Here is a 23001-nt window from a genome sequence, read left to right on the forward strand (position 1 = left end):
CAAGTTTTAAATACATCCAACTTTATTAGGAGTAGGCTGCTGTCACCTCAGCAGCCAGCTCCCATGTATACACAGTATACACGCTCAGCCAGTCCCCAGACCCTCTCATCCTTCTGCAGTATACAAAATGCAAAAGAAGCAAGCCCAAACGGGGAAGGGGCTCTACCAACAACAGTGTCTAGAGTCTCCAGCAGCTGACTTCCAAGCTGGGCTCCTTCCAGCCCCTCCCGCAACATGATGAAGTCCATAAGAGGGTGTCTGAGTCTAAATCCTCCAATCAGTGCACACACTATGCAAAGGAGGGTAGGGGATCCCGAACCCGAAGTCTTACTGGTCCATATCCCAGTGAAGAAGTTCCTGGAGCCACCAGAGTGTTCTTCTCCACAGGCATGGGACATCACTTTGACTTCTTATTCCATCATGAGAAACCTGTGCCTTGACCTCATCTCTGCTCAGCACGGGTTGACAGAAAATGTTCAAAGGCAAGACAAACTTCCCAAGTTGTCTCCGTCATACTTCTTTTAAAAAGAAGAAATTTATAAATCAAAAATAAAAACTATTGTGACAGAAAAAAAAGAGTGTGGACACCTGGAATTTGTCAGGAACAAGAGTGACCATCCCTCCTTGAAATAATTTGTAAAATAGCTGATGGCAATACTGCTCCGTTCAAGGCCAGTCACCTCACTTCCCACCCACCCCAGCCCTAACCCTGTCTGCACAGCCAAGCGCCACCTCTACTTGTAGAGATAGAATGCACAAAGCACGGGGCGCCATGCTGTCATCAGCTAGCAAGGTTCCCCTCAGCCTCAGGCCCTGGGGTCCTTTTGTTGTTACAGTTCTGAAGTACTTGCTGCTTCTGCCTCACACTGTCCTTCATTGGTGACTGTAACCCTCAGAGGGTTGCATGCCCTTCACCTACTGTAGGAGCTCTATCCAAGGTCTCCAGCCCAGAGATCAACCAGGGTTAGAATAACACCCTAGAGTAGTGTTTCTCCACCTTCCTAATGCTGCAACCCTTTAATACAGTTCCTCATGTTGTGACCCCCCCAACCATAAAATTATTTTCATTGTTACTTCAAAACTGTAATTTTGCTACTGTTATGAATCATAATGTAAATATCTGAAATGCAGGATATCTGATATGTGACTTCTGTGAAAAGGTCACTCCACCCTCAAAGGGATTGCAACCTGCAGGTTGAGAACCACTGTCCTAGAGGCTAAACTGGCCACTGGCCAGCATGTAGATTTTGACTACTAGGGGACATGTAAAAGAACTGACACAGGTCCCTGTCTCCCACAATGAAGACAAGAGTTTTGGTCTTCTCTCCATCAAGTCCTCCACTGAGGCCCTGGACACGTTGCCTATTCTTTGAAGATGCCCTATATACACTGGAGCCTCGGGGTCTTCAAGAGATACCCTACTGTAAGAAATACCTGGATTCCTATTTCCCTGACACGTCTACAAGAATGACAGACGGGTCTCCAGTAGTTCTGCTGGTGGCTTCCAAGAGTCCCTAAGTCAGAGCATTGATTCTTAGTGTTTCCTAAAACCTGATCCCAAGGAACCTGAAGAAAAAGACACTCCACCCCATTCTGTCTTCATATTTTGAGCTCCAGCAGAGCAGATAGCCAGGCTGTGGGAAACAGGAATCCACGCACACACTCAGCTCTTTGGGCAGCTCCAGCTATGATGATAACTGAGTATGGCGGAAGCGTCACGTTACTTCTGTCCTAGAGAGCACGATCTGAGGTAGCAAACAATGAACCCCATTTACCTCCAAGAAAGGTGAAGGCTTGGAGATATAATGTAGCATGCCCACAGGAGACAGCAGGAGGTGCCAAGGAAGAAGACTGACTTGTCAGCAGGTGGGTTTTCAGCATCTCACCCCCGCCCAGGCACACCCACTCCTCCCTCAGTGGGTACAGGGCTATGGTCACTGTGAAAGTTCCCTGGGGCCATGCAGTGTCTTCATCATCAGAACTCCTTTCCCCCAGCCCAGAGTGACATTCCTAAAGTCAGATCCCACAGCTCAGCACCTACCCATCCTCACCCCAGTGAGAGCAGAACCTTCGAAATCTCTAGTGTTCCCTGCTTCAGCCATCAAATCATCTCCCCTTTTAAGTGGCAGCATCTGTTTGTCATAGCTGCTCTCTTGACCAAGAAGAGGTCCCTGCAGTTTCCCTGGCTGCCTACAAAGCATCAGGGGCCACATCAGTGCTGCCTCCACAGATCTAATGCCCTGGCCATCCGGGTTCCAAGATGCTGGTTTTTCAAGGAGGGCCACGATGGAAGAAGAGCAAACACAGAACTCCCTGTACATATCCACCTTTTCCCAAACAGGGAAGTTGCACCCAAATGAACCCCATCTCCTTGTCCCTTTGGCTTCTAGTGACCCCTGAACAATTTTAATGTTAGGTCCACATCAGTCAGAAAGAAAGAGGGTTGAAAGCACCGTGAGAACCCTGCCTTGTTCAGGGATATGTCAAAGCTCCTGGGATCACCTGAGGGTGCCAAGCTGCAGGCCATGGCTCTTCCAGCAGCCTGTGGTCTCCGTTAGGGGGGCCAAGGTCCCTGATGTTCTGCCTGGAAGGCACCCAACTTCCAGGTTCCTGGAAGCAGGGCTTCAGCACCTTCTGCCCAGCACCCATCTGTTGAAGCCTCTCCCCACAACTGGGCCCCGAGGAGCAGGGCATGAGGTAGACTGTGCATTAGTTAGCTTCCCCCTGCCCGGTCCAAGGAGGAAGGAACCTCTCGCCCAGACCCATGGTCCTTGTTCTGGATTTGAGTGACACTGTGACACAGGCCACTGACCGCCATCCTCTGCTCCAGCTGACCGCAGCACCAGCACAACGGTGGGTGGAGAATAAAGGAGTGGAAGAGACAGTCCCCCTCAGCAGGGCCGCAAGACACAGAAGTCTAATTCCTGGGGCTTGCGCCGTAGTTCACACTGGTCCCGAGCCAGCAGCCTCCCTCCGTGACCAACACACTTGAGCGGGCGCCTTTTAAATCCTCGGCCACAGCTCTTAGAGCAGGGCGACCAGTTGCCAAGCTCCCAGGTTGGACAGGGTTCCCCACAGGCTCGTTTCTCCACTGGTCGATGAGCTGCATCGCAAGCAGAGGTTCCTCGCTGCTCCAGGGAGCCCCGACAGTCCACTGCTCGCTTCTGTAGGCCACTGCCACAGCTTACCGAGCAAGGCCCCCAGCTGCCTGCCACCCAGCGTGCAGGTGGCCTGTTGTCTGGCTGCTCTACTTGGTTGGAAAGGCTGAGAACACTGTTGCGCAGCACTGGGGAACCCCGAGGGTCCTTGGGGCGAGGGGACTTGTCCTCCCGAGGCTCTTTGGGCAGATAGAAGGAGTAGCGCACCCGGGGTGGCGTCATCTTCCCCACTGACAGGACCTCCACGGTCAGCGGCTCCAGGATGGGACGAGAAGCCTGCAGGCTCTCTACCGCAGTGCCAGTACCACTGTACCGGAGCAGGCTGCCCTTTACCACCAGGTCCCGCTCTACGGCAGATACCACAAAGTGTCCGTTGAGCAGGTATTTGCCTTGGCTATTCTTCAGGGCCAGGTAGTTGTCATCCCCAATGAGCCCCTTGTAGCCACGCTGGCGGATGTCAATGCTGGAGGCGCCTGCAGGGATGGCCACTACAAAATTGTAACCGTGCCTAGAGTAAAGAGAGTATACATTATACAGATGCTTAAGGCAACATCCTTTATCCTCTTCAAAGTAAGAACTGATGATGGGTTTGGGATACATCACAAAAATGGCAGCAGAAGGTAATGCTGTGGGATGCCCTGTATGCTGTGAATATATGTTGCTATGATTGATTGATAAATAAAATGCTGATTGGCCAGTAGCCAAGCAGGAAGGGTAGTGTAGGTGGGACAAGGAGAGAGGAGAATGCTGGGTGGAAGTAGGCTGAGTCAGAGAGTCACTGCCAGCCACTGCCATGGGGAGCAGGATGGAAAGTACCGGTAAGCCACGAGCCACGTGGCAAGGTATATATTTATAGAAATGGGTTAATTTAAGATATGAGAGCTAGATAGCAAGAAGCCTCAGCCATTAGGCCAAACAGTTTAAATAATATAAGCATCTGTGTGTTTATTTGAGTCTGAGTGGCTGCTGGATGGGACTGGAGATAACTCCAACTACAGAGTAAGGCTGCTTAATGACCACCATCCAGAGCTCAAGGAGTCAGGAAGCTGAAAGCCAGACTCAGTTAAGCTGAATGCCTAGGCTGTAGGACCTGGAGATCTTTTTGTCCCTCAGTAAATTTGTCTTTTGGGTGAATCCAGAGTATAATAAAAATGCAAGTTTGAGGCTTAGAAAGAAGCACGCCCCCTTATGTGGCTGTTGATCTTGGATACGTCTCAGCATCTCTAAGTCTGTTTCCTCTCCCATGAAAAATGGAGCTCATAACTTCACACACCACAGAACCGTCCTGGGGTAAGGAAGCCCACAGAACATCAATCACAGAGCAGAGCACCTGACACAGAAGACTCAAAAGGCATAAGGTATTATGAGGAGAGTGGAGAGGATGTAAGTATACAGTGATCAAGTCCAAGGTTGGTTATTGCACACGGTCAGAGTAATGACCTTGGAGTCAGGGTCAGGGATTAGGCCTTGACTCAGATACCAACTCCCTTTAAGTAAGTCAGCACATTGTTCTGGGTTCCTGCATCCTCATCCACACAGGCTAAGTTAAGGCAGATGCTTCCTCAGGCTCCACTCGGTTCCTCTAAACACCTCATGGACCCACCCTGTTGCATATCCTTCAGAAAGACAGCTTCAAAAACTCTGTATCAGCAACAACTGAGCTCGGAGAAAAGGAGCTGGGGGCTTCCCTGTGCACCCCTAGGGGCTCAATAGAGGATGTCATGTCCAGAGGGAACAGTCCAACTCCAGGAAGACCATCTGGTCTTTCTCTCTTCTGCACTTGGTCCCAAGAATTTTTGGTTAACCATACACCAGGCTCCCAACTGAGATCTCCAGTGCTCTGCTCACCCTGCTTCTTCCAGAACATAGGTTGGGACTTCCAAAGGAGGGTGTGGTCAGCCTCATAAAGCTCCAGCTGCTGAGCTGCAGATACTGGAGTTTGGACTAAAAGAAGCCAATTATGGGGCACATTTCCCTGGCAGCCAAGACTCCATTCATTCTCTTCTCAATGCAATCCCCAGGGCCAGGACCTCAAGTCCCACAAAAGCATGGTGACTGTCCCATATCACCTCTTTTCCCTCACGAACATGTATTAAGCACACACCAGACACTGTACTAACTTTTTAAAATTAAGTTCCATACTCTTCATGAGACTGAATATGAAATCCATCTACGACTAGGTGTCTAGAAGTCTGAAGAATAAAGCACTTGCCCAAGGTCATGCAGAAATCAGAGAACTGAGATCTGGAAACAGCTCCGTCCTTGTCTTTGTTAGGGTTACTATTGCTGTGTTGAAACACCCTGGGCAAAAGCAGCTCGGGGAGGTCAGGGGGTTTCTAGCTTAGGCTTCCACACCACTGCTCATCACTGAAGGAAGTCAGGGCAGGAACTCAAATGAGACAGAAACCTGGAGGCAGGAGCTGATGCAGAGGTCCTGGAGGAGTGCTGCTTACTGGTTTGCTCAGCTTGCTTTCTTAGAAGTCAGGACCATCAGCCACCATGGGCTGGACTCTCCCCTATCAATCATTAATTAAGAAAATGTCCTAGAGGCTTGCCTACAGCCTCATCTTATGGAGGCATTTTCTCAGCTGAGGCTCCATCCTTTCTGATAACTCTAACGTGAGTCAGGTTGACATCAAGCTAGCCAGCAGAGTCCAGCTCTAGAATACTAGACAGATCCTAGCAACATTCCCATCTCCCCGAATCTCATCTCCCATTAGGGTGTGTCTTCGTCTTTGTTTACTGGCTGAATGGATGGATACATGAACACATGGATGGATACATAGATGGATTATCAGCCCAGAAAGAGTACGGGTGGCCTCCACAGCAACAACACAACAACACGCCCACACTAACATTCACTCCACTCTAAGCCAAGCTTTCGATGCCTAGGAGGAATTCCACCTCCACCACCCCCAATCCCATCCCCCCTTGCCTGTGCCCTCCAGGGCCCAGAACTTACATAGGCTTGGTGAAAAGCCCTGTGACCCTCTTGCAGCTCTTGTTGTCCCCGCCACACACCCCGCATTTGTCAAACTTCTTCTTGGAGCCCAGGTTCCCGTCGCAGCCAGCCTTGATGCATTTGCCTTGGACACAGACCGAGGTGGAGTCGGGAGTACACAGCGTACCATCCACCACCTGTGACATTCCCCAGAGAAAGAAGAGAGGGGCAGCTCAGTGAGGTGCGCCTCTGAAGAAGACTAGGCTCTGGCCCTGTCTCTTGTCCCCGCATGCTCACCTTAGGTGCTAGCACATAGAAGTAGCCAGTGCCATTGGCTCGGCAGATGAGCTTGCATTTGTCCCGTGGCGATACGCCGGAGTACTTGGGTACCCATGCTACAGCTAGGGTGAGCCGGTTGGTGCTGTGATTGTAGCCATTGAAAGCCTCACATTGCTCCTCCCGGAAGCTCTTGCCAGAAGCTGGACAGGAAGGAAGCACATAAAGGAAGCTAAAAAAGAGCCAAGGAAGGTACAAAAGACAGCGTCCCTCCCAGAGGTCCCCAGCTCTAAAAGCCCCTCTGCCATATGATAGTCATCCCTACCTCCAAATATTAAAGCTGTCTGGAACCAAAAGATACAGTACACAATAAGACATCCCATAAGCAAAGTACCACCTTCGCCAGTACCTAGCCTCAGTTTTCATCTATAATGGATGCCCTAAACATTTTTTGTATGATGAAACCCTTCAGCAACCTATTAATCAAATCTCTTCTCATTACATTGTTAAATGCATTACACAAATTATATCATTTACAAGAATACCAATTCTATTGATAAGCAACTATTGATATACTTTGAAACATACTTCTAATGTATGTGCTCTTAGTAATGCATTAAAAAAGCAATACTCAATGATGACTCAAATAACCGCTATAATTTTGAGGTTAGGATGAACAGAAAGGCATTTTGAGAATTCTTCAACAATTGAAGTACCATGTAAAGATATTCATAGTTTCAACTGATGACAAAGTCACAGGAATTTATACTGCTATTGTCCTTTGTTGCCCAAGTGAAAGAAATATTGACTTTTAGATGGAAAGGTGAATTTAAAAGCACTGAGCTGGGCAGGGTAGTGCATGCATGCCTTTGATCTCAGATCTCTTTAGGCAGATTTTTATGAGTTCAAGACCAGCCAGGGATACACAGTGAGACCTGTTCTCAAAAAAAGGGGGAAGGGGCTAAATTCCTAATTCAAGGAGAGACTAAGTTTTAGATAGAAGCATCATTGGAAATTAAAACGTAAATTTTTCCCATCAAGTGTATGGCCCCTGGATTCCTGCTGACAAGATAGGCTTGTGAGTAATAAACTGTGAAGACTTCTAGAGGCCCATTCCTTGGGCCAGTCAGCCTCCCACTCTAAGCAGCAAGAAGAAAACACCTTTGCCAAAGCTGAACAGCTAAAGGGATGGTGCCGAGGAGAGTTTACACGTCACTTGTGCTGGGCTCTTTCCTGACAACTGAGATCTTGATCGCAAGGTTTGTGAGCAAGAGTGACCTCCAGGCACACAGCCCAGAGGGAGGCCCAGGCTCCCGCTGTCCCGCGTCTCACCTGAGCTGGGGCAGGGCTCCAGGTTGCAGGATCGGTATTTCACTCTCACTCCCTCGCAGTACTTCCCGCCGTTGGCAGGGGTGGGGTTGCTGCACTGCCTCCGGGCCAGCTGCACGCCCCCACCGCAGGTGCGAGAGCAGAGGCCGTACGGTTCCCACTTGGCCCAAGAGCCGTCCACCTGTGTGGAAGAGCAGGTTATTCTCCAGCAGGCCCAGGTGCCACACCCAGCCCCTCACCTGGAAGCTCCCAGTGAAAGCTATCAGTTCCCAGCCCACCTCTCTAGAATGAAGTCCACTCTGTATCATGAGATTTAAAAAAATGATAAGCAAACAATCTGTATGTTCAAGACCCACCCAACACTTAAACTGATTCATCAGCAAACACCAACTGTTCCCTGTTGGAAATGAGAGTTCTGGGAAGAGGCATCTTAGGCTGTGAAGCCGGTGGACTGTTACATCTGCCTCTGCCTGCTCCACAGGAGTGGGCTTAGCTGGTCGCCAAACCTCCTTAGGTTTCACACTTCATCTGCACGAAATGAGACCAGAAACACTCAGAGCTGAGGTTGCATGGAAGATTCCAATTGGGTGGCATGTATGAAAGCCCCTGGCCTATCTCCATGAGGGATTTCCAAGTCTTCCCTGTGAGCAGTTAGTGTATGGATAGTCAGCTCCAAACCTTGGGTAGGTGTAACCAACAGCCAAGTCAATATCCAATGTTGCCATGGGTGTTGTAACATTTTTATGTGTAAATGTTCTATCATCCTGACTTTCTACCAAACCAGAATGATTTTGACCTCCATCCGGACTGCCTTTGAGAAAGTTCAAGGCATCACATGCATCAGCAGTGCTAACATTTGTGCCGAGAGAGCATGTGTTAGAGAGCATGAAGCAACCCTAAGCCACCATCCAGCTTTGGGATAAATGACGGTAAGTCTGATGCTGTCATTTGCTCATTTGTTTAAGAGGATGAAAGATTTATCATCTTCATTGTGTTTTTTGTAGGATGATAGTAGACTGACTTCTCACTCCCTGAACATGTGTCAGTTGGGCACAGAAAGGCGGCTGAGCTGGGAGTACAGCTGTCACTCAGGAGCATCCATAGATGCTAGACCACATGGCCCTATGCAGGAACTACTTGCATGAAGCATAAACCTTCCTTCCTTCATGTTCTAAGAGTCAACTATGTGTCTGCTCTTCCCTTATCTGAGCTTCTCTGAAGCCTGCACGTTGTAGCCTCCCACATGTGGGTAGCCCCTCACAAAGGTGCTCTCTCTAAAGTCAGAAGTGACCATCTAAAGAATGAGTGACTGTACCCAGGCCTTCCTATCTCAGCTTCTCTTCAGTATTCAGCACTGTAGACAAAATCTATTTGATATAAATTTTCCACATATTTGTACAAAAACTTTCATTGTGTGCCTGCCATTCATCCATTCATTCACTAAATATTCGCTCACTTCCTACTATATACCTGGCACTAGGTGCAATAAACCCCTCCCCTAAAGGCCACCACAGCCCAATGAGGGGAAGACAGACAGTAAAAACAAGCTGGAGTTTGTGTGTATCTGATGGGGTTAAAAGTAGGAGGCAGTAGGGCTAACAGGAGCCTTTGTGAGGTAGACTGCTCTGTGTAAGAGGCTTCTGGGTTCTAGGACATGCACCTGCCTCAGAGAATTATGGGTATGAGCCAGGGAGGTATTATGGAAAGAGCATTCCAAGCAGGGGAAGCAAGAGACATGGCCAAGAAAGGATGCATGGAGGGTCCAGTGTTATCACAGCAGTGTAAGCAGGAAACCAGAAGCAGGCAATGGAGGCAGAGACTAAGCTGTCTCCTTCCAAGCTAAGTATGAAGAAAGCCCTGTAGAGTGTAAGCAGAATAGTGGCCTAGCCGAACTCCTGTTTTCAAAGGATCCCACTGGCTGCTGCTCTGTTCATGACAGTCTGTAAGATCAGAAATGCAGAGAGCAGATGTGGAGAAACTGCCAAATTCCAGGGAGGAGGGAATGTGGCCTGGAACGGTTTGACAGCAAGGAAGTAGTGAGAAATGAGGTTCTGGGTCGATTTGAACACGGGGTCAATGGGAATTGCTGAGCTATCAGATGTTACGTGTATGAGCAAATGGGGTTTGGCATAAACAACGGGAAGGTGCGGTTGCCAAAGCAGGTTTAGGGGATGTGGTGAGGAGCCCAGTTTTATGACTGCCATGTTTAAAATGTTTATCAGGTGTCCAAACGGACTTGCCAAGATTCACTTAAACACAGAAGCAGTTCAGGGCTGGAGACGAGGCTCAGTGGCACACAGCTTCTCCAGTGTGCACAAGGAATGACATCCGAGGTTGACCTCCATCCTCCACACGCTGTATCTGCCCATTTGAGTTCCCAGGGTTTTTATTTAAACTGAGACCAGCGAGCACAGTGGTACATTTTACTCCAGCCACATCCACCTATGCGGGTACCCATGAGAAAGAGGGTGAACTGGACTGAACCAAGGTGGTGACTAATCTAAGAGATCGTGACACAGAGGGATGGGGTGAGGGGGCAGTCTCTCAGCCAACAGAGAAGAAGCAGGGCATGAGAAGGCACCAGAGAAACAGGCAGTTGTCTGAGCAACTACAGGTCCAGACTGAAGAATTTCTGGAATCCCAAACCTAGATGGAAATAAGTGGGAAGAGAGGACACTGTGGTCGGACAGACGTTATGAACAGAAAAGCTGAAGGACTCCCTCAAGGCTGCAGTCATATATAGGATAAACCCTTGGGCTCTGACCGGCCAAGGTAATGCCCCCATGAAGGGACAGGTTTCAGCTCACAGGGTAGTGAAGTGGCTGTTCAGAAAAGACATTGAGATTACAGTGGAAAGACCGTGCATCCTGGCAATGTTGCCTATGTCCAACATCCTCTGGACTCCTCTGTCATAGCTCACCTGTCCTCAGAACCTTCTAGTCTGAACTCATCAGCGTGACTGTCAAGCCAAATGCAACCTTCCTCCCAAACTGCCTACCTAATAATGCATAGCCAAGGAGCCTGCTGCCACCATGCTTCACTCAGACCGCTCCTGGCCTTGCTCCCCGTCGGCCCATTGATATCCTGCTACCCCTCACGGCTTTCCTCCTCCTCAAAGGATTTGGCCTAGTAAGTAGTTGAAGGTTTAGTTAAGTACATGTTCTCAGGTCACAGAAAAGGATTTTAAGAAAATAATTCTGCACCACACCCATTCCCAGACAATGGATGGATTGGGTTCTTAGTAAACACTTTTTGGTAATGTGGTGTCTTTGAAACTCTGTAGTGTGTCCTCTCCTGACTATGAACAAGGGTAAGAGAGGGGCAGTCATCTCCAGGGTCAAGGACAGATTTCTTGTTCCTGCCTGGAAAAGTACAGATTCCGTTGCTTCCCTAACATGAGCCCTAAAGACTATAAATTCTGAATTCCATTCAGAGAATATTTTGGTGCTATTGGTCCTGCTTAACTGACAATCTTGTTTATCTGGGGGGAACTTCTGTTCAATTATATTTCAGTTAAAAAAAAAGACAAGCACAACAGTAGCTGAGCTCACTATGTGTCCGGTGACTGAAGCATGCCCAGGGGTTTGCTTCATTTCATCCCTACACCTGGTTCATCTGTGTGATCCCATCTCCCTGGATATGGAAGTGGTTGATGAGGGAAGAAACACAGAGCTGGAGAGTTAAGACTCACGTTAAGACTCTCAGCTCTATCCCAGAGTGCCTCCCTATACAAGAAAGCCCAGGGCTTGGAGCTGAGAGTCCCCAGTACCGCCAAAGGCTTCATCTCGTGTATGCAAAGCCTCAAGACATTATCTGGCTTATTACAGTGTTTCTCCAGTCTTAATGTCAAAGCAAGAACAGGGGACTGAGGGGGTGGCTCAGTGGATAAAGTGCTTGCTAGGCAAGTATAGGACCTCAGTTCAGACCTCCAGCACCTACATAGAGTTAGATGTAGTGGGTGGCTGTGACCTCAGTGATACAGAGCAGAGGTTGGTGTAACCCATGGGCTCACTAGACAGTTCTAGATTCAGTGAGAGATCCTCTCTTGAAGAAAAAGAAGTGGAAAATCAATTGAGCAAAACAACCTGACATAAATCTCTGGCAAATGCATACACACACACACACACACACACACACACACACACACACACACACACACACACATGTGCGTGCACACGAGAGAGACAGAGAGAGAGAGAGAGAGAGAGAGAGAGAGAGAGAGAGAGAGAGGACCACAGACAGAAATGGAGGCACTGTAATGCAATGTGGCACAATCATAATGTGACCAGCAGCTTCCATCAAAGACCAAGGCAGTGGAGGCCCAGGCTCCTCCCTCTCCCAGCATTCCCTGACATAAGAGCTTACCCGGTACTTGTTTGGGTTGTGTCTTTCCACGCAGGCCCCCTTGAGGCAGAACTTGCCCTCTCCACAGCTGGTGCCATCTGCCCAAGGGAAGTGGCGGGTCTGGCACACCATCTGCCCCTTGGCCTTGCCCGTGCACCACAGCTTTGTACAGTACTGCATATAAGGACAGGGCTTAGAGCCCACCCCAAAGGCCAGCTCGCACTGTTGGCTCAAACTGTAGCTTGTGCCTGGCAGGTCCTCGGGCAGGGAGATGGGCTTGCTGGGCTGGTCCAGGAGGCAGTCACCTGCACAGATCCAAGGACATGTGTTAGGACAAGCTGGGGAAAGCGAGGCCTGGCTGGCTTAGAATCTAAATGGTAGGGGGAGGTGAAGTAAGGGGTAACTAGAGTAGACCCATGTCAGAGCCCAATTCTTTGTCATCTTTCTGGTACAGAGGACATCTAGAGAGAGGGTAAGCACTGCCATCGAGGACAACGGCACGGGCCTTCCCACTCAGCCCTGCTCCTCTCCGTCTCCCGGCTTACCATGCCCACTGTCCAGGAAGTCAGTGATGATAGCAGCGCTGCAGGCTGACCAGGGGTTGGCACGATCGATTTGGATGAGTGTCGGAGACATCATGTGGTTGGCTCTGAGCTTCCCAAACACCTCCTCGCACACCTTCACGTTGTCGTGAGGCATGTTGAACACATGGCCTGTGGGATGAGACAAGAGGATTCGGGAGGCAGGAGCAGAGGGCTGAGAACAGGCCGGAGGGGCTGCGAGAGGAGATGGAGACGCAAGAAAACCCAGTGATGGTTTTCAAGCTGGTGCCTGGCGCCTGTCCACTGTCTTCTTTGTAGATGTCCTACAGACTAACTTGTGTCTTGTAGGACACAAGCCTGTGTCTCCCATCTCCTCCATCGGACTGTGAGCCAGGGAAGGACAGCAGTGTGTCACCTTGTCTTTAAGGTATTCTCCCCAACGTGCCCAGGTGTCAACTGGGCTACCGCAATCAGAAAAAAAGTAAAGCCAATGTCAAGGCAGATGCTGGCCCCAAGAAAGGATACCTACAGCTCCAAAATATGAGAAATCAAATATAAATGTTTCCCCTCCCTCCAAAGTACCCATCACAAATCCAGATCATCCCCAGAGGTCACCTTCCCTCCTCTCCAGCCTTACCCAGCTCATGGGCAGTGGTGAAGGCCGACGGAAGCCCATCGTCCTCGATGACAGAACAGCTTCTCTTAGGATCACACATGGTACCCACATCAGCCATGCCCAAGGTGTCACAGGTGGTAGCCCCACATAGGTCCTGCCAGATGGAGGAGAAGCAAAGCCAGACGAAAGTTAGAGATGGGAACAGAAGGGGCCGGAAGAAAACAAAGGGCATTCTATGAGTCTTGCTGCTGCCATCTAGCCCCAGCGTCTTTCAGCCAGATCTTTCTCGCTAAAGGCTGGTGGAGTTATTCATGGAATCAGCCCAGGCTGAAGGAAGTGGCCCCAGGAAGAAAGCTCCATGGCTCACTGAGAAGACTGTACCCTAACCAGGGAAGTCCTGTGGGAGGAAATTAGGAGGTACAAAATTAGACTACAAGGACCACAGCTTTATATAGAGAAGGTCAGGAAAAGAGTGACTCCCACAGTAGGGCGGGGTTCTGATCACAGCTCCCTGAGGTATGTCAGGGGTAGAAAGCAACCATGTTCCCCATCCACGGGCAGCTCCGAGCAGTCCCTGTCTTTGCTGAGTGACTGCCTTTTGGACAACTATGAATAAAGTTCAGGTTCTCAGCCATAGGCTGGCCAGCCAAGGATCTACCCCAGCCAGCGACTTGGCTTCCCTGAGCTGACAGGAAGCAGAGAGAAGTGGACCTGAGCCACTGTCTACACACAGTTTAATGAGCTACCAGAGCTCAAGGGGAGCACAGACTGAAGGGTCACTAGGGATAAAAGACAGAGATCATCACCTAAGTGGGAGGGTCCCCCTTTCTTATCTAGAAGCCTGCTGGTGCAGAAGCTAGGCCTCCCAGCAGCACACTGTATTAGGAAGTATTTCCAGGGGATGCTAAATGAAAAATGGAACTTCATGGATGGAAATCCCAAAAGCCTTGCTCAGTATTATAGGCCATGGATGCATCTAGAAACCCTGAGAACCCAGAAGTTGGAAATGGGACAACACTCATGTACAATTTGTTCCTCTCAGAAGGTGGATGTTAAATCAGTCACACCAACATACTCTCTCTCCTTTATGTCATTGTTTTTAAAATATTTGGAGATTTGGCCCTCACAACAGTCTTAGAAGGTAGATATATTATCACAGCTATTTTTGAAAGGTGGAAAGTAAGCCCATGATCATAACTAATCGTGGCCATGGTTCACTAAGAGCCAACACCAGGCACGAATTCCACATGTATGACCCTATCTAATCCTCACTGCGGTCCACTGAAGTAAGGACTAGTTATCCCCTCCCACAGACAAAGAAGCTGATGCTTGGGGAGGCTCAAGTCACACGGAAGAATCACAATCTAAGGGTCTGCATGACTGGGGATTTGGATGTCACAGCCAATGGCTCAGCAATGCTTGAGAAGAAGCTGCCATGTTCTCCTGTGAAAACCAGGAGGTCAAGGTGAGCAGATATGCAGAGCTCTACTCAATTCTGTTCCCTTTGTGTCTTTCTGTCTCTGTCTGTCTGTCTGCCTCTCTCTCTCTCTCTCTCTCTCTCTCTCTCTCTCTCTCTCTCTGTGCGTGCGTGCGTGAGTGTGTGAGTAAGTGCATGAGTGTGTGCATGAGTGTGTGTGTGTGTGTGTGTGTGTGTGTGTGTGTGTGTGTGTGTGTGTGTGTATGCTGACCTTGGGGATGGCAGGAAGCAACAGGGTTCGTGGGGCCAGAAGGCATGAGATGAAAGTGGTCATAGTACAGAGAGAATCAGCAAAAACTTAATCCAAAGCACTCAGAAGTTTACCACCCGAGCAGTCACACCTGCCTTCCCACGGTCAGGTGATAATCACACCTAATGAGTTAACAGTTTTTCTGGCCAGAGAACTCCATGAGGGTGACCAGCCTGAACCCGAGGTGCCAGAGTCAGCGACGGGTGCTCTGCGTGCCCTACCTCTGTGCTACTGCCTGTGTGAACAGTGTAACACCTCCAGGAACTTCACAAGAGACCTCCAACTCCTTTCCCTTCCTGACCTGGTTCCCTTCCCTTTTCAAAGACCTCACCTCCCAGAAAGTTCTCCCTAGAGCCCTAAAAACCTAAGAAACAGCCCCTGTCAAAAGATCACAGACGAGCTTGGGACAGGAGGGAAAGTGGAAGATATAAAAGAAATACACAGCAATTTATGTATTTCTTAATACAGAACTTAACCCTTAAGACAAGGCTAGGCCAAAGCACCATACGCCTGTGGACACTAAAGCACAGACCTCAGTTGCTGGAGGTGGTGATCTGGAGATTCCAGACCTACAGCTGAAGCCTCCAGCCTCCAGGACAAGAACAGTCTGTGGCTTCCAGGCCACCCACACACTCAGGCTGACCTCAGGCAAGAGAGACGGGACACAGGAATAAGAACCAAGAGATCTAGGTCCCGTTACTTAAGTGGCTATGTGTCTTGGACCAACTGCCTCTTTTCCTTAAAGCCTCGGTTTGCTGCTCTGGGGAAGAGCCAGTTCTCAACTAGAACTCGAACCCTCCCATGACTTAAACATCTTCTCCTTCCTTCTCCGGTCCCCTTCTGGCCCTGTTGATTATGACAGGAACACACAGCATGACCTACTTTTAGAACAGAAAGAACCATAAGGGGCCTCTAATCTACTGATGCACACTGAGCAGTACAACTCACAGGGAAAGGCAGGCTCCTCTACCCCTGCTCATTCCCACACTGCCTGGAAGTGACCAGACCAGAGGAAGAGCTGGCATGGGATCCTAACTCTCCTGTAGCAGCTTCTGCAGCTGGGAGGTCTCTGTAGCAAGGCCTTTCCTCTTTAGAGAGTAGATCCTCCCTCCTATAGACGAGCAACTGCAGGCCCTTCCTGGGCAGGAGCAACCTGTTCTTTCCATCAAGAAACCTCAGCTTCATGGATTAAGTAAAGGGAATAAGCGAAGTCCCTGTGGGGAGGGATGTTGCAGGGGACAGACAGGCCCCAGTCACCAGCATCTTCAGGATGGGAAGACATGCTGCTAGGGTCAGAATTTCTGTCCCCCTTCACCCAGTCAAGGAAGCAAATGGCGATCCTGGGATTTCGAGCTGAGAATGCCCACAGGCATTTGCACAGGGCCCAGCTGTACCTCATAAATGGTCACAGAATGAATGTCTCCACCCTGCTTGAATGAACTCAGGGCCACTCGGTTTGCTCTAACCTCTTTTAGCTCAGGCACTGGTCTCTAAAATATAGACATTGCCCTGTTTCTTTCTGCCCGGAAGACGCAGGCATCTTTCAGCCCAGTCCCTACCTGATTCACTGTTTCTGGCAATTTGCCATTTCTCTTACAATCACGACTGCTTCTCCAGAGGATCCAAGAATCATCAGAGCCAAGAACTTGATCCTCATGGACTCTTCTTTCCTAACTATTCCTGGTTAGGTGTGGAGGTCTAAATAAGGCTGGCACTTTGAGGTGACCAGATACCCCTTCACCAATACTGCTCCCCACATACAACCGCTGCCCAAATCCCTGCCTCGCTGCCTTCCTTGTGGACCTCTCCCTTATCTCCTCTGCTGCACACGCAGATACTAAGACACTGTTTCCCAGCAGCACAAGGGGAAAGGGAAGGGGAACCACAACAATCCAGCACATTAATTTTTTATTTTGGCAGGGAGGGGGAAAAAAATCTATGTGTTCTTATGTAACCAGGTTCCTGAGCCAGGGCTCCTTGTGAGTGACATTCCAGTGTCCATAGCCATCCAGAACTTCAGAACCAACTTGTCAGTTTGCAGACGAGCTGAGGTTGCACACCCAAGGCCGAGTACTGCTACAAGTGAAGCTCGGGGTCTTACATCCTACTACAAAGGATACGACGACCACCAACAGAAAGTGTTAACTGGGCCCCACAGGAATTTGTGCCATGTGTCATCATGTATTTCGTCCGCCACAAAATCTGTTTGTTTATGATTTCTAATAATGGCTTTGCTTTTCCGGAAGTGAAATCTAACAATCCAGAGCTTATGCAACTAAGGAAAAAAAGGTAGACAGTGAAGCCTGGAAGGTGGGCTATTCCTATTAACAAATGTGCTATCACCATCGTATAAATCCTTCCGAAAGTATGAAATGGTATTAGCACAAGAGACTAGAATAGTCCAAAGGACAGGAACTGCCTGACTGAGGGAGAACAGAAGCCAGCACTTCTGCAGGAAGGTTGAACCTCTCTAGAAACTAGCACTTCAAGAGCGGGTACTTGTCAACAGTATGAGGACAGCTGGCAGTTATTGAGTTGCTACAGTGTTCCAGATGCTGCAGCAAGAGTTCTACCTGGGTTACTCAATGAATCCCCCTTCGGAAGAGATGCCATTACTAAGCTCTGCTTTACAGAAGAGAGCCACATAAAGTATGTCATTGTCCCAGGGTTGCAGAGAACTCCAAGTTAGGCAGAGTAGAGGCTGAAAGGTAAGAGTGTAGCCCCTGGACTGAGTTCTAGCAGGATTCCTTATTGCTTCTGCAGTGCATTATCTACTCCAAGAATGAAGGTGCAGAAGACACTCAAGAAGGAAATGATCACACACACACACACACACACACACACACACACACACACACACACACATACACACACACACACACACACACACACACACACACACACACACACACACACCACCAGGTCAAGGCAGTACTGGTGACCATAGGTGAGGAGAATCCCAGGCAGAGGGAACCGGCTAGAATAAATGATAGCAGCGGCATCTGCTGAGGCCACGCTGGTTGAGCAAGCTGCTGGCTCCTCGCCCCACACCTGCACTGACACACTGACCCTGTCCCTGCTGTGCACCCTGTCTACTGACTCCAGGGTGGATTAACATGCTCCTCCATGGGGCCCCACCTTTCTCTAGGGCAAAGCCTGGTGGCAGAGAGCCAAGAAGAAACGCCAGAAGAAATCAACACTGCAGCCTGACAGCCTGAAAGCTGAATTAAAGGTCCCCGGGCAGAGGCAAAGTACTCAAGCACCCAACAGCTTCGGGCAGCCAGAACTTTCCCCTGAACCTTCCTTCTATGCACCTGATGAACTACCAGATGCATGGGCCCCGGCAGGGGCTACAAAGACATGATGTGATGCCTGCCTTAAAGGAATTGGCAAGTACTGACGCACAATCCCCACACAAACACAAGAGTATTAATAATCAGGCAAGTACATGGCAATGACATACTTGCAAGCGCAATCATACAAAACGCTTTAAGTCAAGGCTATCCCAAATTTACATTTTTGGCAAAGGACCTGTATGTACTTATTCAAGAACAAGAAACATAGCCAACGCAACTGCTAAAGTAGTGACAATGATAGCTGCCACCACTGGAAGCCTATGCTAGATACATCCTCAAAGTAGCTGCACAAGTTGAATATGATGCTCTGCCTTCTAAAGATGAGGGTGGTGGAGTTCAAATAGCTGACCACTGGTAGGAAATTCAAGTGCTGAGATTCACGCTCAGCTCTGCTTGATTCCAAGCCAATTATTCGTTTCCATTGCACCATGTGCAAGTCAAGGGATCAAGACACAGTGGGAAGAGCGTGGAGGTGTGGAGGGAAAGAAACAACCACAGTGAGGTTCAAAGGAAGGTAGGCAGCAATACCTAAGGTAGGAGATAGCATCTTTGTTAACTAACCCACTGGTTAGAAAGAAGGAATGGAGCTGGAGAGATGGCTCGGTGGTTATTGCTCTTACTTATTGCTCTTGCAGATGACCTAGGTTCAGCTCCCAGCACCCACATGGTGGCTCACAACCATCCACAATTCCAGTTTTAGGGGATTCAAAGCCTTCTTCTGACCTACGAGGGGACAAAGCACACATGTGATGCACATGCATACATGCAGGCAAAACACTTCTACACATAAAATAAAAAGAATAAATCATTGTTTTTTCTTTAGTAAAAGGGGTGGGTGAGAGGAAGCCCCCACTCTGGTGGCTGAGGCAGGACGAGCAGGAGCCTTGAGGCCAACCTGAGCTGTATAGTAGAATAGATCAAAAAGGGGAGGGGGGAGAAAGGAAAGAAGGGCGATAGGAAGGAGGGGAGGGAGAAAAGAGTGAGGGGGGAGAAAGGGAGGAATAAGGGCAGGCTAGAGCTGAGACAGTAGAAAGAAGCCCATGAGCCCATGCATGCAAACTAGCCTCGGATACTTAGAAGATGCCACACAAAAGGAAGGATTCTCCCCACCTCCACCCCATCTTCTGCCATTAATATTAGGCTTACTTATTTGGAGTAGGAAAAAATGGGGAGTACTCACTCTATGAGACACAAAACAATTATATTCCACCATTCCTCTCTTTCCCCACCTCCCTTTTCTCATTTCAAAAGCAGTGGTACACTGCCATGTTGTGACCAAGAAATGGCAATACCAAATCTTCAAATGTCTCCTCTCTCCCAATATCTTCCAAAGTCTGACTTCAAAACAGAGCCTGATGAAATAAAAATTCCTTCTTACCATGCTGGGAGGTGGATGTAAAACACAAAGCATCATCTTACTATTCATAGCCTTTAATCTGAACACAAAATGCACTACCCTGCTGCAAGTATTTGATTTATAGAAAACATTAGGCTCCGTTTCCTGAAAGATTCTGCTTTGCACAGTATAGAAAACACCCCATTCCATGCCCCCACACAGGATCTGGAAAGATGGCTTAACAGTTAAGAGTACATACTGCTTTTGCAGAAGATCTGCGTTTAGTTCCCAGCCTCCAAGTCAAACAGCTCAAAACCACTTGCGACTCCAGCTCTAGGGGGAATCTTACATGTCTGACCTCCACGGGCACCTACCCTCACTTGGGTGCACACACACAAGACGTGGTACTGCTCAAGACGAAGAACACAAAATCAGCGCCAAGCTTTAGGGTTGGGAGAGGGGAAAGTTCTGAGTATGAATAAAAAAAATAAGACAGTTGAGTCCCCCGGATAGCCCCCAAAGAGGAAGAAAGAAAAGGTTAAAGAAGCGAAAGAGAATTCCATGAAATGACTCTAAGCAAAGAAAAATAGAATGAGCGAGAGCAGGAGGAAAACATAAACTGCAAGTCATAAAAGTGAGAATGAAGTCATGTCAAGAGAGGAAATGTCACAAATAGTGAAGCAGATGGCGGAAGGATTGAAGGTCACTTACAACACAGAAGCAGACTTCTGTCCTCACTCCAGGGCTGCCAGGAGCCCTTTCTGCACCCAGGCTCTGAGAGTGCATCCTCAGCTCCTGGGAAGAGAGCACACACACACACACACACACACACACACACACACACACACACACAGCTCTTTGCCACACTGATCATTCCTGGTGGGGCGGGGGCACTGGGCCACATCTCATTCATATGTTCAGCTCCAGCCAGAATAGTACATGAAAGTCATAGATGCTCAAGAAGTACCAAGAGAATGGATGAGTGAATGGACAAACACCATTTGCCGCGAAGGGTTACTGAAACAACAGAGGCACTGGACCTGAAATCAAGGAGGACTCGGGAAATCAGGGTCTATTGAGTCACAGCAGGAAATACCTGGCATCTGCAGCTGGTGCAACAAGAAGCCAGAGATGTTGTGCTCCTCATAGAAATAAGTGAGAATGATTCTGGCTCTGATCCTCGGCAGCTCCTCGTTCCTTTCCTGGGCTGACCTCACCCTGCTGTTATGAGCCTGGAGGCTGGCTGCTTTGCAAAATCAGATGTGCTCTCTTTGTCCATGAACTTATTCTGAATCTTTACAGAAACTCTTCCAATTGTCAAAACACTTGTTGTATGATCAATGTATTCCCTCTTCCGGACAGCTAAGGTTCCTAGAGATCCCATTTGTCTTGGTCTAAAAAGAACAGCTGTTTGCCCGGGTTCTCATCCAACACTCTACCTTCCCGAGGGAGACTGGGGGGGCAGGGGGCACTGCATCAGGAATGAGAAGTTCCTAAGACTCTGAGAGTACAGCAGGCCCCAAAATCTGTGCTGGCAAGGAGGTGGGGGAGGAGCTGTTTATACAAGCATGACACACATACCTTGATGATGGGCCTGCCAACACAGACTCCCTGCTCTCTGGCTCTGCCCTCTAAATGCCTAAGAGAAGAACAGCTTCTAAGTCACATCTTTCACATGACCACTTCTGACCCAAGTGGTCCTGCAGCTTGGACCCATTAGGCACAGAAGACACGGCCCCCTGGGGGGTCTAGCACACCACTGAGAAACAGAAGCTGCCCTGCTCCGTGCTGTGCGATTGCTGCTTCTGCAAAAAGGCCATCTTCTGGTGGTATGGCCTACTTCCCCAGCGGGGGCTCTTCTTCTCGAGGTTGGTTCCAAAAGTCAAGCCTCCACAACTGCACTGAGGTCTGTTATTCTAGAGCCAGGGAGCGACCTCCACAGGGGCATCTCAGGTAGCAGATGGGACAACAGCTGCTTTACGCATTAAGAGATCCTGTTCTTGGCCTTTGCTTTTTTTCTCCCAGAAATCTGACTGCAGAGCTGGTCTGGGTGCAGAAGTGGAAGGCTCTTCTGAAGTTTCCCCATGACTCAAGCAGGGCTTGTCGGGCTGGGCTGCGGCTGCTCCACAGACCTCAGTTGGAAGAATGAGTACAAGGAAACAAGGCTCAGGCCAAAGACCTCCCTAGAGGAACCAGGTGGTGGGAGGAGAAGAGGCTGGGAAAGGAGGAAGTTCCATTGCAGGAAGGGACTAGCTGTGCCAAATGGGTTACTGTGGAAGACTCCGGCTCCAGCTCGTGGGCGCCAGACCAACTCTAAGTGGCCATTTAGTAACAATGAGAGCTGGCGGCATGGAGGTGACCAAGAACTCTGGGCTGTGGCTGTAGTGCTGTGGTTATGAGAACGAAAATACAAGATTCGAGAAAATACAGGGATTCAAGTCACGGCCCCCAAAAGCAGAGAAAGCGGGGCGCTTGGGTGACTCTTTTCCTCCAGTGTTTAAAGAATTTCAGGAATTCAGATCGTCACAGTGCCCAACTTTTAAGTCAACACTTAGGGTTCTAAATGTTCACCAGTTCTTGAGATAGAAGGTCAGGTAAAGACATGAGGAAGGCAAGGCTATCTTCCCCCATCTGGGTTCATCTCTTTAGTCCCAACTTAGTCTTTTCAGCCCTGCAGCTGGAATGTCCAAATGCTCTTGACTAAGCTCACACCACCTTGCACAGCAAGAGCAGAGCGGGAGGATCTGAGGACTGGAACACGAGCGGTCTTGTCTGCTCTGCGGCTTAGAATGCAGCTGCGCAAACGGGTCGTCATCTACTAACAAGGATAGGAGAAAATTGGGAGACAGTTTCCCCGGCTCAATTCTAAGTGAAACTCCGAGTGAAATAGTTCCAGTTCCAAATAGGTGCCCTTACTACACTGCATGCTCAGAATAGTATGGAAGTCACTGGACAAGGCCCGACAGAGAAGGATGTAGGGAGAAGCAGCAATGGAGAATATGCTTAAGTCTGGTCTTTCACAGCAACCCACAAACTATTGTAGCGGTCCCCTCCATCTCAGTCCAGGATTCCCAGACCCAACACAGAGAAAGGATGACATGTTGCCCACTAGAAATGTAGCAGGGATTGACCTTGAATCACCTTCCAGTACTACATTCAGCAAAAGTAAGCCTGCTAGAGATGTCAGAGAAAACTTAGCCACCCACATAGGAGAGGCGGAGGTTCCCATTCCCACCATCTACAACACCATCCTCATAGCGCCTCCTATCGGCTTTGAAGACAAACTGCAGCTCAGGGGCGGCAACTTCCCGGGTTCCAGCCCCTCCGCGCCTGATCCAGAAGGTGCTGATTGGCTGCGTCAAGACAACACCTTCGA

At 49.2% G+C, this 23001-nt stretch overlaps 1 protein-coding gene across 1 annotated transcript in view; it reads right to left on the reverse strand.

The window, feature by feature from the left end:
* Adamts15 (ADAM metallopeptidase with thrombospondin type 1 motif 15) overlaps positions 1–23001 on the reverse strand; it is a 29165-nt gene continuing 6164 nt past the window's right edge. Inside the window, exons 2-8 of the mRNA XM_052755616.1 lie at positions 13228–13360; positions 12594–12761; positions 12070–12353; positions 7708–7885; positions 6397–6578; positions 6121–6296; positions 1–3666 (exon numbers count right to left, since the gene is read on the reverse strand). Of these exons, the coding sequence (XP_052611576.1) occupies positions 2892–3666; positions 6121–6296; positions 6397–6578; positions 7708–7885; positions 12070–12353; positions 12594–12761; positions 13228–13360 (1896 nt within the window). The 3' untranslated portion in view covers positions 1–2891. The remainder of the gene's footprint in view (positions 3667–6120; positions 6297–6396; positions 6579–7707; positions 7886–12069; positions 12354–12593; positions 12762–13227; positions 13361–23001) is intronic.

Source organism: Peromyscus californicus, unplaced genomic scaffold (assembly GCF_007827085.1).
Source record: "Peromyscus californicus insignis strain IS unplaced genomic scaffold, ASM782708v3 Scaffold_11__1_contigs__length_118956290, whole genome shotgun sequence".
Lineage (NCBI taxonomy): Eukaryota > Metazoa > Chordata > Mammalia > Rodentia > Cricetidae > Peromyscus > Peromyscus californicus.